Source organism: Anabrus simplex, chromosome 1 (assembly GCF_040414725.1).
Source record: "Anabrus simplex isolate iqAnaSimp1 chromosome 1, ASM4041472v1, whole genome shotgun sequence".
Taxonomy (NCBI): Eukaryota; Metazoa; Arthropoda; class Insecta; order Orthoptera; family Tettigoniidae; genus Anabrus; species Anabrus simplex.
In genome coordinates, this window is record NC_090265.1 from 934702500 (window position 1) to 934720412 (window position 17913).

Consider the following 17913-nt stretch of genomic DNA (forward strand, 5'->3'; position numbering starts at 1 on the left):
TAATTATTAACTTTTAAAGTAGTTCTAATTGATGAAGTAACATAATTTCATTCATTTAAAGAAACCAAGAAGACACTGTATGTCTTTTAAAACGGAAGTTCAAATTGCTTTCCTCGAAAATAGGAATAGTTTTTCTATCCCGACATTTCATATCTTGAAGTTCTGAGACACTTGAAACTACTGTATAATGCCAATGACAAAGTACGGACCACGTTATCTATGTAACTGTCATCTCCCACTAAACTGATGTACAGTATATCAGAGTATCTGCATGCATGCCGTCTTTTAAGAACTATAATGGTATTATCAAAGTACAGACCAAGTTAACACGGTAACTGGCATCATCCTTGTAAACTGTTTTACAGTATATCACAGCATCTGCATGCTATGCGATTTCTTAACTGTGAATAATAAGTTGTAAGTTATAATCTGTAAGTACAAGAGGTGACATTGTTGTTTGAGTTTTGTGTATCAGCAACATTCTAGGCATCAGTCGCCCTATGCCATTCACCATAACAAAGCTGTGTTTTATTTACTGATATTCGTTTTACCTTAAGTAGGATGATAACCGAATAATGAAAGTACCAGCTTGCGTTCTATTTGCTATTTTTACGACTACGTTCATTGTGCATCGCGAAATTCTAATGTTTAGAAAGGAAACCGAACGTACTTATTTTACTTTACACCCCATTCTCCTAGCAAGTCGAGGACCAATTACGAACAGATAATGAAAATAAAGTACCTGAAATGAGATACTCTAAACTCGTTCACACACTTTATTATAATAAATATTGCAGAAGAATAAGCTTCGATAAGTTTACTGTATTGCTCAGTTTACAATGCACGGCGCTGGCCTTCCTTCGATTTGCCTGCCCTTGAAGGAGAACAATAGAACTTGGAGGTTGTTGGCAAAAGGAATATTATAAGATGAAAAGATTTGATTCATAGAAAGAAGGCCTTTTGATATCGCAGTCGCGTGTCCAATCAAATTATCATACCTTTGAGATCGTGCAGTCAGCTCTCCTGGGAAAATATTGATGACCCTATACTCGTGGAGGTTGCTGCATCCCTTCAGATTTTTTCCCCAGAAATCATTTACAGTAGATATTCCCGACATTTGTCAAGTATCAAAGCATACTTTGTGGTTATTCCAGGAGATATGTACTCCGTGGTTGTCTCTCTGTGTCAAACGATTAGTTATACCGGCTTATCTTTATTTACCAATGCTATTAATAAAAATATCCTCACAATAACAAGCCAGCTTCCACGTATTCATTTATAGTAGTCGATAAGTTCATTTTCTTAATGGTTTGATATATATTTTCAAACGACATTGATATTTCGAATGAGATATTGATTAATTATTTCATTCAATTAATATATAACATTATTAAAATAGGTAGTAAAATTTTTAAAGAAATTTGATGGTAGTGATACTCATTTAAAACAGACACAAATATGCCACTATTTGTTTTACGTCGCAGCGACTCCGACATAATTTATGGCGACGATGAGATACGGTAGCGCAAGTACTGAGAAGGAAGCGATCGTGGGCTAAATAAAGACACATCCCCATACTTTACCTGGTATGAAAATAAGAAACCATCTTCAGGGTTACTGTCGCTGGAGTTCCAATCCTCTATCTTCGGAATGCAAGCTAAAAGCCACAGCCAACTCGCTCGGTTCACGCATTCGTACAGCCTAAACACTCAAACGTAAGTGACTTTTATCAGTACCTGGACAAATTTCCAGTGAGAGTTATGTTTATCGAATTCTTCATTAAATTGTTGGTAATGTTAACTTCTTGTCTGTACCACACATTTTTCATGGTTTTTGAATATTTATGAACTACAGTCGTACAGTATATACGAGATGTAGTAAAATGAGGTATCATGGACATGTGAAGAAAAAGGCTCATTTATTCAGAAATGAATTTCGCACTAATTGCACCGGACAAAACCATTTTTTCATTACTAAACTGAATACTGACTCTAGTGCAGTTTTATGCTGAATTCAGATATTTAATTCAGAATTGTTCTAACAGCCATAACTTTCGTAGCAGTCATTTTGTGCAATACACTGCTATATATTACGCTTTCTTTGTTATAATTTTCGAAAGTTATAAAAAGTGGGAAATTTTGGTCAAATGTGGGATATTTTACTCACACAAGTGAGAATTTAGTTCATAATGGGTCGGCAACACTGTGGATGCTTATTTATTTGCCAGACATATTGTAATGTTCAGATATTTCAGTACTATTGTCAGTAGACATCCAGTATTGAAGTCGTAGTGAACCCGTAGGTTTTGTGTTGTATATTGGTCTTATTTTTCTGTGTTATTAGTTTTTAGAAAAGTTTCAACATTGTTTGAAAGTCTTTAAATCACCCAGACAATTTTTTCTACGTGTGTTATGAGCTGATCTTCAAATCCCGCAGGAAAAATTTCACGTTACTTGTAATAAAATGTTATTAATTTTATTTTGGGTGTAAAGTTGTTGATCTTGATAAATACTCAGCCCCAAATATTTTCTATGTATCATATATTAGGCATCTCACTGGATGTACAAATTGTACTACTGTATACCATTATTTTGCTGTTCCTACGGTTTGGAGGGAACAGGAGGACTGTGGAAATAATGCTATTTCTTATAGGTGAAGCTTCCACGGTGTGAAGAATTATTTAGTTTATTTTCCGGGTTGAACCGTGTTGTTGTTGTCTTTACATCACGTACAGTTTGCCGACGTTTGACTGCTGCCTGGAAGACTGATTACCTCGGATCGAAACGTATTATTATATTACAAAGTAAAAACATCCTGTACTGAAAATCTCAATTTCATGATCTAGAGTGATGACTCCGACTCGGACCCAGCCGATAATGAAGAACAAAGAGGCGAGGACAGTGATCCTATATTTGAAGCTAGCGGTTCGTTAGAACCTAACTTTCAACTCAGAAAGATCCTAATAATTTCTCATATTCGGGATTGAAAGTTACGTAAAGAATTTCCAGGCTCAAATATTCAAATACATTAACAAAGATACAAGGATGTGAATTTTTGTCGATTTAGTGATTTTAAATACAACTTCTCTAAAGAGAAATCTATAGTTTATTGCAATAAATTTTGTTCAGTAATGGAGGGCTTTGGAAATCGACACCAGCCAAACGAGTGGCGATTGTTCACAGACTAATCAAAAGTGAGTCTGAAGGCTTTACTTCCGCATAATGGCAATGCATTTGTGCATGCCATTGATACAAAAGAGACATTTCAAAATATTAAACTACTCTTTAGAAACAATCCAGTACACATTATACAACTGGAATATATAACGGATATATTACTGGGTTTGCAAATCAGATATACTTCATTATGATATTTTTATGTGAATGGGACAGGAGGGATAATATGTCTCACCACGCTAAGAAACTTACCCTGAAAATCTATCAAATGTCCATTGGTGAATCCTGAATATGTGCATTTAAATCCCGTGCATATAAAGCTAGGACGCATGAACAATTTTGTAAAAGCAATTCACAAAGATTCTGCTGCATTTATGTATTCGAAATCTTAATTTACCTAAGTTAGTGATGTAAAACTTAAGGAGGGAATTTTATAGCACTAAAAATAAGATAAGAAATCAATCACGAACATTTTGGAAAACAGTTAAATCTACTGAAAAAGGCAGCCTCGAAATATCTCTTCTGATTTTCTTGGAAATAATAAAGCAGACTACTATAATAATAATAATAATAATAATAATAATAATAATAATAATAATAATAATAATAATAATAATAATAATAATAATAATAATAATAATAATAATAATAATAATATTTACTTTACATCACACTAACTGCTTCAGAAACCTATCATGGTATAGTGAATATTCTTTTGAAATCATACCAAGTTATTGATGCATCATGTCTTTAAAACACTTCCTGGACTCCCACCTAGACTTATTCCCAGAAAATTTTGGGGCTGTCTGTGATGTATATGGCGATCGTTTTCATCAGCACATTTTTACAATATAAAAGAGGTACGTAGTCAAATGGAATCACAGCATGCTGGCGAATACCGCTGGACACTGAAAAGGGACATTCCAAAGGTAAAATCTGAACAAAAAACATCATATTCAAGATTTGAGGTAACCATAACTGAGGAGCATATTTAACGTTTAGTGTTACGTTGGTATTAATTCTTAAAAATTTTAACGTGTGCCACAAGAAGTTCCTGACTTATGAAAAGAAAGCATGTGTGAGTTCTACATGAAAAACACAAACACGTACAGTTAGTACGTAAAATTAAAGTGTTGATTTTGTAGACCAGTGTTATAATCGAATAGAGATTAAGCAAGTTTAAAATAACATCATATGCGAAATATTTTACTGAAAGACCTTAACCTGTACGAATCGCCTCCACACGCGAAATTATAGTCAAATTACTTTAAAATGAGTGGCAGGGAAACCAATGATGCTAGGAAACGAATGTTTATTCATAAGCCGCTTTAGTTTAGTTTTTAGATTTTAGGCAAAGATTTCCACAACAGGTTACCTCTATACTGTCTGCTATATACTGGGCGATCCCGAAGAATTATATGCCTATTCAGAAGTTGAAACCTTGCTTCTAAATTTCGCAACTTCTAGTGAGGAAATCTATGTACATCACCAATTGCACACAGTAGGTACGTTTCTTTTTCTACACTTACGTAATTGGTTTCACTTAGCATTTAGACGAAGATAAATGTTGTAGCCATCCACTTTTAATATGTTTAGATTTAATGTTAATAATCATCCATGAGAAATACGAAATGTATTCAAATCCCTTTAGACTAGTTTTGGTACCTTTCTTCATGTCTATGAACTTTGATATGCGATATTTAGCTATATTTAACTAGCGATTAAATTCTTGAATATCTGGAAAAGATATGTTTATTTTCATAAAAGTACCGGATGGTGTAGTACAAATCCTGTGTAAATATGCAAATTCCTTATTAAAATATTTCTCATTTATTTGTTGGTGCAAGGAATTTTCAGCGGTAGAGGTTATTGTGATCTTTTTCACAGTCAAACTTCAAAAATGTCACCATTCATTGAGCCAATCAAATTGTAGTTTATAACCTACGGTCAGTTTCATAACTAGTTAGACCACACGTACATATTCACATATTTAATTTTTCTTCTTTTAGTTCAAGTTTCTTCTTAGTGTGGAACAGTATCCGTTCAGATTAATATTTCTGATTTAGTAGAGATGGTAAGAAGTAAGGACGCTGATTTACGTTATTACAACAATATTGTGTAGTCTAAATTGTCTTTAGTAGTACTAAAAACCGATATTTTTGAATTTTTCATACAAATTTGTACAGCAAAAGTTTAAAGTATTACTGCGTTTTGAACGTTAAATATCTTTTACACTATGAACTCAAAGTACGTAGTATCTGCATAGACATTAACACTGCCGTAGTTTAAGTCTAGTGCCACAAACTATGGACAAAGGAAATACTCATTTTCTGGAAACATGTGAGAAACACCATCACTAAATGTAAATACCTGATGTAATTACACTTTCACCGTCCATTATTTAAAGCGCGAGGTGCTCGCCGGGGAGCTTGGTCTTGTCCCAGCAGGAGTTGCTCACCTGGCGCTCAAGTTTCGTGGAACCGTGTCAACTTCATCTGGATCGACTTCAAATGACAGCATCACATAGCCAATCAAAGCTTACTGCCCACTAGCAGCTTTTAATTCATAGCAGCATCTAGAAGGAGGAGTTTCGGTTTCAATATTCTGTGACTGCTGGGCGTTATTCATTTGGCTTAAAATATATCACAGCCTATTAATACTTACAAGCACTCTGAAAAGTAGGATATGGATATTATGAATGAATATTGGTTGAACTAATAGCAAATATGAGTTAAAATCTTGTTGTTTATCCCTGGTACTCCGTGAATAGGTATGCCACAATCCGTACACTCTAATTAACTCCTTTAACTTTGGTTGGTCTTTCCGCATAGGAATTACGTATTCTTAATAGTAATGTACTCACGTCAGATGTTAAGACTATTTTACGATGATCCCAAGAAATGAAGAAAAAAGTGAGAACATAACGGGCACAAATTGTCGTTGCGCTTGAAAAATTGTCTATGTGACTATCGTGTAGAATGAAATGAAATGGCGTATGTCTTTTAGTGCCGGGAGATCCCAGGACGGGTTTGGTTCGCCAGGTGCAGGTCTTTTGATTTGACTCCCGTCGTGATGAGGATGAAATGATGATGAAGACAACACATAAACCTAGCCCCCTGCGAGGGAAATTAACCAATGACGCTTAAAATTCCAGACACTGCCGGGAATCGAACCCGGGACCCCTGTGGCCAAAGGCCAGCACGCTAACCATTTAGCCATTGAGTCGGACAATCGTGTAGAGAGAAGTGAGGAAATACCGTCCCGTGGCACAATAACAAACCAGGATGATAACCATTTGATATAGGTAGAGTCAGGAAGAGGATCGTTTAGCTTAATCCATATACTTTCACATTATACCAAGTATGTGAGCATTGTAGGATTATTCTACCGCTTTTTCAGGTACGAACTGCGTCGCAAATGTGGATTTGGTCCAGTTTTACTCCCAGATGCCCTTCCAGACACCAACTTTATATGGTGTAATGTGTTCACTATTACGTGTCTCTGCGGTAGTTGGTAGTGTGATACGTTGTGTGTGGATATGAAAAGGAGTGAATTGAAACAAACGCAAACACTCAGTCTCCAAGTAAGATAAATTAATAGGATGGTATTAAAGCCCCCGACCAGACCAGAAATCGAACCACTGAATCTCAATGCTGACAATTCGGCTAAGGAGCCAGCACAATGTCTGAATCTAATAACTATTTGTAAATTTACTTGCCCAAACACAAGTTTCCTCGTGAGCTTAAACAGGCCCTCTTTTTCATTCTTCTGTTACTATTTCTCAAATAAAAATGAATAACGGAATTGTTGACAGCACTAATAAAATTCTGAATAGTCAAGTTAATGATCTGTCTATTATAGAACACTATCTTTAGATATAATTTTGTCCGACCACTTATTTTATGAGACATAACACGGCATCATTAGAATTCCTGATGGAATTTATTTAAATTTCTTAGGTGTGTATTTGCGTTTACAGTGATATCCTTTATTGCGTTGACCTACAGAATATTAAACTAGCACCACCGCCTTCAACCGGGGCACCCTTAATTTTGACTACAACTGGCAAAGAGGAAGTGACCCTGAGCCTCTATTGCTATACAGCAACAACGAAAATAATAACAACAATAACAACTCGAATTAGATCTCTGGACGTCAGTATTTGAAATTATGTGTAAACCTGTAGTTTAAATGAATTACATTCGAAATTTTAAATTAAAAGTAAATATACTAAATTAACACTATGCATTTTATTTCCAGAGAAAGAAGAATCTTCAGCTTTGTCTGGGGTTGTTATAGCCATTCTAAAGTAGTATTTTTTTAGACCAAGATTCTGAGACCAGATGCTCACTTTTTCTAACATCATGTAATTCTTCGGTTGCAAATTCACCGGGATTCGAACGTCATTCATGCGGGCGGAAAATCAGCATCTGTAAGAATGACGTTAACTGTGTTTTCCTTCATTTTATTCAACCATGCAAACCAAATCTTATATATCACTTAGCAATTTCAAATAATTGATAAACAGAGATACAATTAAAAATTAGCTTCATGTAGGCTATTTTATTTTCAGAGAATGAACCTCAGGTTGGCCTGCGCTCAATAGAATCAAATCACCCAACTCAGATGTAAATTTGTCAATAAATAAATATGAAAATTGTACATCATATCATAATAAATACGTTTTAATCAATCCTTCTTTCTCATCAACTGACCTCCTTCATTAAGCCAGAGAATAATGGTATTGTAGAGTACACTTTCACTGATTTGTACTGAGATTTACTTAAATGCTCTTCTTTACATACAAACAATTCCCCTCACTTTAAAGGTGTTTGAACTTCGCTACAACATAACGAATTATTTTAAAACCTCGTCTCGGTTCAACAAGAATGAAATGCATCTCATTATTGAGGAGGATTCTTGGAATCAGAAGAGCGGAGCAGCGAAGATGTCACAGAAGCTGGGCAGGCTCGTGTGGCCAGCCATTAAAGAGCTGCTGCCCGCTCTTTGTGAGGTAAAGAGGCCCGTTTGATTGGGGTCTCATTGTTGGTCGTAATAGGAACTGGCTCCAACAATACTGGTCACGCTTCTAACGTACCACCCGCTGAGGGATTTAAACTCCACTCTCCACTTCCTAACCAGATATTTAAATTAAAGATTAAATTCTTAGAATTTCGTAAAAGGGATAAACACTACCGTATCACAAGTGAAATTTCACTAACTAATGAGTTTCTTAAATTACGATTTCTAGAATTCACTTTAATGTTTATTTTATGGCTAAAAAGTGTTTGAACACAGCTGCATTGAACTTTACAATAAATATTTAGTTTTACATTTGAATTAGTTTATGTATATTTTGAGAGCAGCCGAAATTGCAACCAATCCTTTTTTCAATAGGACACCGCCCTGTGACATAAATTTATCAATAACTAAAGGGATTACAAGTACAGGTGAACCCAAAATAATATTGTGCACAATATATTTAGACATTGCCCAAATAAAAACAGCTATTTCAAGAGATATTTTGAAATATTTATTTCTTCACAAATAGTTATGGAGAAAATATCACGAAATATGATATTCCATAAGCAGAAGTGGCATGTATCACGATTTTTCTGCCAGAAACAGCCTTCTATGCTTAATTTCCAATGATGTCAAAAATAGTGAGTATTAAAGAGTTAATTGAGGGCTTTCTTCTTTATATAGAGACAAACAGAGGGAGGGGGGGGGGTTATTGTCAAAAGAAAAATCATTGTGAAATTCTGGATAACAAAGTCTATTTCAGGTATGCGGCCTGAAAATCTGGACGATTCACAATCAATCGGGATACAAATAACGTTGTCAATGCTCGAAAATGTTTCGTTACTCCGTACTTGTAACTATCACTGTGATCTCGTTTAGTTCCATATCTCTTACCTAAAAACTTTTGAAACTGAATTTAACCATGGAAAATATATTATAATCTCAATAATTTGAAGTAATATGGGTTTATTGATGAAAATTCACAAGTCAGAAGATACGAACTCTGTTCTTAAACGAAGGTTGTTTGGCTTTTTATAAATCCTTAAGCCCTTTCCGTAGTTTTTACTATATCGCTGGACCATTCTTCTGTCAGTCTCCTTCCTCTGAGGTAGGCTACAATTTTCTTGCGGAACGGCCAGTTGTCCGAACTCTAGTTTTATTCACGCTTGTTCTGCCATATGCTGCACGCTGTCAGAACCTGTAGCCTACCAACTGTATGTCTCTGCACTCCGTAGTAGAAGGTTATGGTAATCATACGAAATATAGCCTATATAAGTAATATCCCCTTAATAATTGAATTGTCTTCCTATATGCTTAGCACGGAATAATAATAATGATAATAATAATAATAATAATAATAATAATAATAATAATAATAATAATAATAATAATAATAACTGGGCACGTCTGCAGACTGCCGGCAAGTAGACTGACACACAAAATTCTCACCTACATAGAAAATCTAAAAAATATTCCATGGGTACTGGAAGTGAAGAAGGATCTGGAAAAAGTACAGATGAACTGAACTGACACAGAAACCTCTATAGGAAAAAAATGAATGGGTGGAAAGTGCAACCAGAACGAAAAAGGATCCACGGAGAAAGGATGAGATATATTTGGCAACTCAGAAAACAGAATCGTTAGAGATTTGGATCCATACGCACATAATAATAATAATAATAATAATAATAATAATAATAATAATAATAATAATAATAATAATCGGATCACGTCAGCTACTAAAATGCAAGTCATTCCCGTTGACACTACCTACAAGACTTGCGTGTCAATTTCGATGTTCCGTTTTCACAAAGAGGTCGTACCAGTGTACTGAGAATATTTGGTCCAATGAACACGTAATGTGTTCACTAGAGGTTTTTTACATGTGAGGATGAATGCCCTGCAACAACTTGTCTTATCTCCCATATTTCACCATTATTGGCGGCGTCAGATCTATGATCTTGCGTGCAAGAAGCTAACGCGTTAACCACTTGACCACCGGCGAGTTACATACATACAAACACACATACATACATGAAAACATTCTGTACACCTTCATTATAGACTGTTATGCTCTTCATTCTTCAGTCTCCGAACCTCTGTAAATTAACCTCCACAACTCCCTACTTGAAACAATCGCTTTGGCCTCGTTTAGTTCCATTTCTCTTACCTAGAAAACTTTAGAAACTGAGTGTAACCTTGGAAATTATATCATAATCTCAATAATTTGAAGTAAAATACATAGGATTTCGTATGAAAATTCACAAGTCAAATATTCTCCATAAACCTTTATATGTTTCTGTTATTAAACTACAGTACGCTGTTAAGGATCAAACTTTCATCATGTACACTCGCCAATATTGTCGGAAAAGCTTTACAGACTTAGTTTTCGACAACGATGATCGGAAAATTTTTAGGGGAGACCTAGCTTAACACGGGGAAAATAGGCCAATATTCATTCGATTGTTATGTATGCTACAAACGTTGTTGACAAATGCTGCACATATCCCAGTATGGGCATGCTTAAGAGCAATCAGAAGCAAATTCAATAATGTCTAAATTTTAATTAGAACATTTTAAAATAAAATGTTCAATATTTCCCGCCTTCTGAGTTGCCAAACAGTAATTGTCAACAACAATTGTAGCATATTTAACAATCGAATGAATATTAACCTCCTTTTATCCTTTGTTAAGCTGGGTCTCCCCCTCCCTCCCTTAGTTACTTTTTACCATTTCCGATCAGTTGTCTTTCTTGACTTACGCCCTTTCATAGACAACCATTTCAAATACTGTAGTATTTTTGTATATTGGATTATTCTCATTTCGTATTGACTTTCCTAGTTATGAACTTGCGGTCATAAGGTTCATGTACGTCCGAACGACTGTGAGCCTGTAGCATCTCTGCTAATGATCCAACATTGAAAGTACTATTCCGAGCCTAGGACTTGAAACAGACACCAAAGTGGCACTTTCATTCAACAAGTGTAGATGAATCCTGGGATTTTTCTATAAAGGTTTTGACACTCGAATCTCCGATTACTGAAGTTCTACCCTTGCTCGCAGGGGCTCACGACTATGGAGCGTAGTCTGGGATGTCAGAAAAATCTTAGATTGCCCCCATATTATCTTCTCTCCGGCCTCCTTATTCTGCATTCCCAGCCAAACTCTCTTAGTCAATTTTTTATATTTTCCAACCTCTACTGCATTCGATTGTTCAGACCCAGATAGTGTTCATATCTCCACCTTTAATGGTATTCCCTTCTTCGAATAGTTGTATTCCTTCCTCATTTTCCTGTGATGTTTGCTGACAAGAGCTCATAATGTCACTATTTTACGCTCCAAATTAATCAACAAAGTAATACTTGAGCAATGACAGTAACTGATATAAATTTATTGCATAATAATATAACATTTCATTAAGTTGTTTGAATGTCACCATAGGAGTATGCACCAATGCGACGGCGCCGTCTGTGAGCAGCATCAACCGCATCTTGCGTAACCGAGCGGCTGAACGTGCAGCAGCGGAGTTCGCGCGAGCGGCAGGGTATGGCCTGTATCACCCCCATCCGTACGCGGCTGCCTTTCCCTGGCATCCCGCGGCACACCTTTGGACAGCCCCAACGCTAGGTCTGACGCCGACATCCTCATCTACGTCGTCCGCCATGGCTGGGTCGCCAGGATCATCGTCATCGCCTGGTTCCACCGTTAACCACCACCATCATCACGATACAGCCTCGCTCAGTGGACAGCCAGACCTCATGATGCCGCGCCTGATAGGTAATAATTCACCAATAATGCCTTGTTGGTCATATTTGTCTAGCATAGCTAGCTCATGTCATGCATATCATGAATTGAAATATTTGCCGAGGAAAACATTTAAGACTGATAAATACATGGAATGGGATTGTTCCAGTCTTGTTAGGTGAAGTGGAAGAATTTGCTTTTCAAAGGGACTTCGCACCATATTTCTCAAAATCGAGGTATACCCTTCTTGAAGTTTAAGGCTATTCGCAGTTTATGCATTCAGAATATTTGTAAGAATTGAGCGCGTATTGATCTTCCAGAGATATTTCGAGAATGTAGGCCACTATCTGATATGCAATGTACAAATTTTTACTAGTTATGGGACTGAGTGACAAAACTTCAAAAACTTCAGGATAAGGAAATTAAACAGAAGTACATGAATAGGATCAGTTGACTAGAAGAGGTCCAGGATTTGGAAAGGGAATAGAGTATACGTAGACTCAAATTGGTTACTCTCATCAGTGATTTCTTGCACAGGTGACATTTAGCTAATCTCTGATATTTTACTTTTCGGATATGATATAGTTTTGTGCACAGTTTCGCCGATCTAATGCGTGCCATCTCTGTCGAAATGTTTTGAGCAATAATACTTTGGTTTACGTACCAATTTTCACTACAGTAAAGTAAGGGTGAACTACCATCGATTTATAGGATTTAATCTAAATTTCTTTCCTGGATTTGTTCTTCATTATTAATTTCATTATAAATCAGTCTGAATTAATTTGTTTGTGTATATATTTTTATTTTCACCACATCGTCCCCCATCTGGGAAACTTACGTAAGTGTTAAACGAGTGAATCTGAAGTTCTGAAATTAAGGTCTAGATGTTACTATTTATACAAAATCTACCCTCTGGCCAAGTTTTGTATCTGCAAATCAATAATATTTAACACCAATCGTAAACATATAAAAATGGACAATGTTCATTTTAGTCTGTAAGAGGCGAAGGACATCGAGACGTGCTATCACAGCAAAGGTATATGAAATTGGATATTCCTTTGATTATTTCCTCAATGATGAAATGTTATCGGAGTTATTTCATGGTCAGTATTTGAAGGTGGGAATTATTTCGCAATGTAAGAGTTTTTTATTAATATATTTACCTGCATAGAATGGTGTAAAGCAGCTAATATAGTGAATTCACAGTTATTATTAACGGAATATATTGTGAAGGAAGTAAGCTTGTAGATAAAATTATCTTCTATTGTACCGTTTTCAGACCTCATTTACTGTAAGCAAACGAAATTCGACTGGATAGATGGAGATCTTTCCAACTTTTGAGTGGAGTTTTTAAAAGTGGGAATGATCACAATATGAAGATAAAGTTGGAATTTAAGAGGACAAATTGGGGCAAATATTCGTTTATAGGAAGAGGAGTTAGGAATTGCAATAATTTACCAAGGGAGATTTTCTATAACTTTCCAAATTCTTCGCAATTATTTAAGAAGGACTAGATAAACAAGAAATAGGGAATCTGCCAAATGGGTGACTGCCCTAAATGCAGATCAGTGTTGATTGATTGATTGATTGATTGATTGATTGATTGATGGATTGATGATTGATTGATTGATTGATTGATTGATTGATTGATTGATTGATTGATTGATTGATTGATTGATTGATTGATTGATTGATTGATTGATTGATTGTAAATCTTATTCACAATTTAGGAGTTACCTAGCCGAGGTGGTTAAGGTGCGCTCGGTTGACCTGGAAGTATATGGCTTTAATCCTTTGCAAGGAAGTCGAATAAGTTTGAAACCAGATTACCATCTGTGAAGTGGCTTATGGTCCTGAGGTTCTTAATTTCTGGTAGGAATAGGCTGGAACTATATCAGGAAGGTATTCGTGCAGAAGTAAATAATAAATAAATCTGATGAAGTTGTGCACTGTGAAGTCATTTGAGGAGAATGGAGGTCCATTATTATTTCGTTTATTCAGAGAAATTTACAAAGGAACATCATAATGAAATAATAACGATTAATAAATTTATATTTTTTATCAAATAATGAACGAAATTCAACAGTCTGGAGAAATAACTCTAGGCCTACAGACTGAGTACTTTGTTTAATTTCCCTAAGTCCATCAGCAGCTTAACTGTTTCGTAATACAGAGAGTTCAATAAACTAATTTCTAAGGTAGAGATCGAATACTGAAACTCTCGCGTAGTGTACACATTCAAATGATATGCTACTGCGCGGAGAGTGGTTACAGCGGGCATCACTTTAGTATGTATGTCTACCCCATAGTCCCGTTTCCTGATACGGGGTCGGGGGATGAAATTACATGGCATATTTTACAGCCGGGTGCCCTTACTGGCGACAACCTCAGTTGAGGAGTTAATGAAATTGAAATGATTGGTAGTGAAGTAAATTGGGTAAGGATGTTGAAGGAATCGACTGTAGCATATAAATAGGAACTAGTCCGGAATTTGCCTCGAAGTGAAAATAGGAAACCAGGACAACCGACAGTGGGATTCGAATCCACTCGTCTCCCGCTTGTGGAGCATGCTGCCACAGCCGTAGCGCTTTAAAACGCGCGGCCACTCCATCCGGCTTTGTATCACTTTAGTAGTAATAAAATATTCCATAGGATCTGTATCGCGAGTAACTGTGTAACTGAAATTTAAGAAATGGGCAATTTTGGATTATTTTCAGCAAATATGGTGACTATGTTCTCTTCTTCATCATCATCATCTTCTTCTTCTCCCCCTCCGTATTCTTCTTCTTCTTCTTCTTCTTCTTCCTCTGTTCTTCTCCTTATCCTTTATCCAGCTTCATTGTGGAATCCGTTGTTTTGAACTTATCTTACCACATCACCCGATACTTGGCGTTGTTTAGAGTTATGCAAACCAACAATATGGCCACATCAGTGCATCGATCCATCTTTTCTTTGGCCGCCCTCATGTTTGGTGGCGCTCAGGGTTCGTTTTCAGTGCTGCCTTTGCAGTTGAAATGACGCTTCAACCCAATACATGGTCATTAAACCTGAGAAGAGTCTCTTGCACACCAAACGCCGTCCTCACATCCTGGTTTCTTATGTGCTCCTGTTTAGTGCGTTTCATTGTTAATAGAAGCATCTCCTTTCCACAACATGTAGGTGTAGGCCAACACTCCACCTCATACAATGCTACTGGACGTACAATATTTCCGTAAAACTTCAATTTTATATATAGTGGCATATTCCGGACAATAAAAACTCCCGTAACTTAGTGCTACTCCATCCAAGCCGCGTTGATTCTGTTCTGTGCATCTGGAGGTGTGGTATAATCCGAACGGATGACCGATACAAACAAAAAATTGTTTTAGGGATATCAACGCCTTCAATCTTAACTGACCCATCATTCTGCTCTCCATACTCCAATTACACCGTCTTCTTCAAAGTAAACCTCAAGCCACATTCATCGAGGCGAATTTTGCTTTGGATTAAATACTGTAAGTGTTGCCGAGTTTCACTGCCATCATCGGCACAAACCTGTATCCAATGGTGTGGAGTCTTCAGTTTTGCAGCCAAGGCGTCCATACACAGGATGAACGGAAGCGGAAACAAAGCCAACCCCCTGATGAACACCAACGTGGGTGTTAAAAGGTTCGGAGGTAGCTGTGGTGCATCGGACCTGGCTGGAAACATTACGATAAAGGATCTGGGTCTCGGAATGTATACGTCTGGCACTCCATGCATCCTAAATGCATGCCGGATAACGTTGTGCAGCACTTCATCGGACGCCTTTTCAAGATCCAAGAAAACCAATGAAGTGTTCTCTCTTGTTCATGGCATCGCTCAGTCAGAAAGCGTAGGTCAGGTATTGCATCGATAGTCACTTTGCTTTTTACAAAACCACACGGGTTTTTGGATCTTGTCAACTAGGACACGAAGACGAGAATGCAGAACACGTTCGATGATCTTCATCGTGTGTTAGAGAAGGTGAATTGGATGATTGATAGAACAGTCCATGACATCACCTCTACCTTACCATATTGGAACTGTAATGCTAGGAAGTCAGATGGGAGGAGTTCAGTTTTCATCAATGATTCTGTTAAAAATTATGCAAGAAATTGAGGCGCTACATATCCGAATAGATCCCTTACCTTAGCTGGAAGATCGTCTGGTTCAGTCGGCTTTCCATTCTTCATTTTCTTGATAGCGGCGTCTACTTCATCAGAAATGATGACTGAGGCAGGGCCAAACACTGGTTCTGCGATTGGTATTGGAGGATGTGGGAATTCTTCATTACAGATTTTCTCCAAATGCCTATTCCAGTGTCTGATGATCTCAACTGAACTTCGTAGTAGTTCCTGTTCTTCATCATAACTGTTCGGATGTGCCTAATGTACTGCGTGGAACGGTAGTGGTTCCTTGCCATCAGGTAGATCTTCTTAGCACCACATTCAAAGAAAGGCTATTCCAAAGGGCAGTCATCTCTAGGCTTCGCATAGAAAGAGCGTGAAATGTAATGCCTCTGTTGAGGTATTTAACGAAAATTTGCATTTTTACGAGTTTCCGACAGCGTTGTATTCATCAGTGTTAAACCACGCCACGTAAGAATAACATTAACATGTTCGTGCAAAGTGGTCCTAAATAACACGACACATTATTTCCACAAAAATTACAGGGTCACTTTAAAAGTAACTATCTCAGTATACATTATTCCTCAGACAAGTGAGTTGGACAAGTATTACCAGGGAATATAATTCAAAATAACATACCTCGTTTAAAGAGGGATTCGTCTTGAACTGCCATATCTTTCGACATCACTGTGTTAACTATAACTGTTTTACGGTCGAGAAAATTACTCGGGCTGACAGAGCGACCTGTAAAAAACGTTCTCTGTTCTCAGAAGATTGTTTCAGAATATTTCACAAATAATGTAAGTAAGGTAAGAGCCTTCCATAAGATGTATGCTGTAAAGGAGATGCAACATATCTTAGATTGTATATTAATGTAAAAACTTGATTGGTTTGAACGGATGAAAACACATTTTGGAGATAAAGCCCTATATCTGTGAAGCGATGTTTTCTAATTCGAGACCTTAGTCCGTTTCCTTTGTACTGGCAGTATTGTTTCACCCTCATGATGTATTTAGGGAGATATTCCTAACTCAGTACGCGTCTTGTAAAATCACGTCATTATTTTTCACTTCTTATCATAGTTAAGAAGGAATGGTTGTAGTTGTACTTCCCCTAATAGCCATAATTACAGCTTTTGACTTCTACTGAAAAGAAGTTCCAAAATCGCGGGGAGCGACCACAAAATTTAGTTTATCGTCTGCAGAATAAGAGATCTCGATAGTGTTTCAATAATAAAATTGAGTAACAAACAGCTCCGAAGGAAAACCTACGTAAATTGTGCGAAAATACAGTATTGTCCCTCACAGTTGCCATAATAAGTTTTTTGCAAGTTGCTTTACGTCGCATCGACACAGATAGTTCTTATGGCGACGATGGTATAGGAAAGGCCTAGGAGTTGGAGGGAAGCTTCCGTGGCCTTAATTAAGGTACAGCCCCAGCATTTGCCTAGTGTGAAAATGGTAAACCACGGAAAACATCTTCAGGGCTGCCGACAGTGGGATTCGAACCACTATCTCCGGGATGCAAGCTCACAGCCGCGTGCCCCTGACCGCACGGCCAACTCGCCCGGTGTTGTCATAATAAAGAGACTTTTTGTTAGCAAACTGTACACAGCTGTAGTGATGTTTTAGGCCATCGATTTGCTCTAACGAAAGAAGGTTCACTTTTCGTCATGGCGCAATAGCCCCGAAGGGCCTTGGCCTATCATACGAGCATTGCTCAGCCCGAAGACCTGCAGATTACGAGGTGTCGTGTGGTCAGCACGACGAATCCTCAAGGCCGTTATTATCCCCACAGAAATAACCGATTTGAAATAAGTTCATATACAGTAGTATGCGTTGCTG

General features: G+C 37.1%; 1 protein-coding gene across 1 annotated transcript in view; it reads left to right on the top strand.

Annotated features, from left to right (window-relative positions):
• The window catches only part of LOC136857538 (paired box protein Pax-6), a 516728-nt gene that overhangs the window by 482325 nt on the left and 16490 nt on the right, over window positions 1–17913 (top strand). The window contains exon 6 of the mRNA XM_068225094.1: window positions 11640–11975. Coding sequence (XP_068081195.1) covers window positions 11640–11975 — 336 coding nt within the window. The remainder of the gene's footprint in view (window positions 1–11639; window positions 11976–17913) is intronic.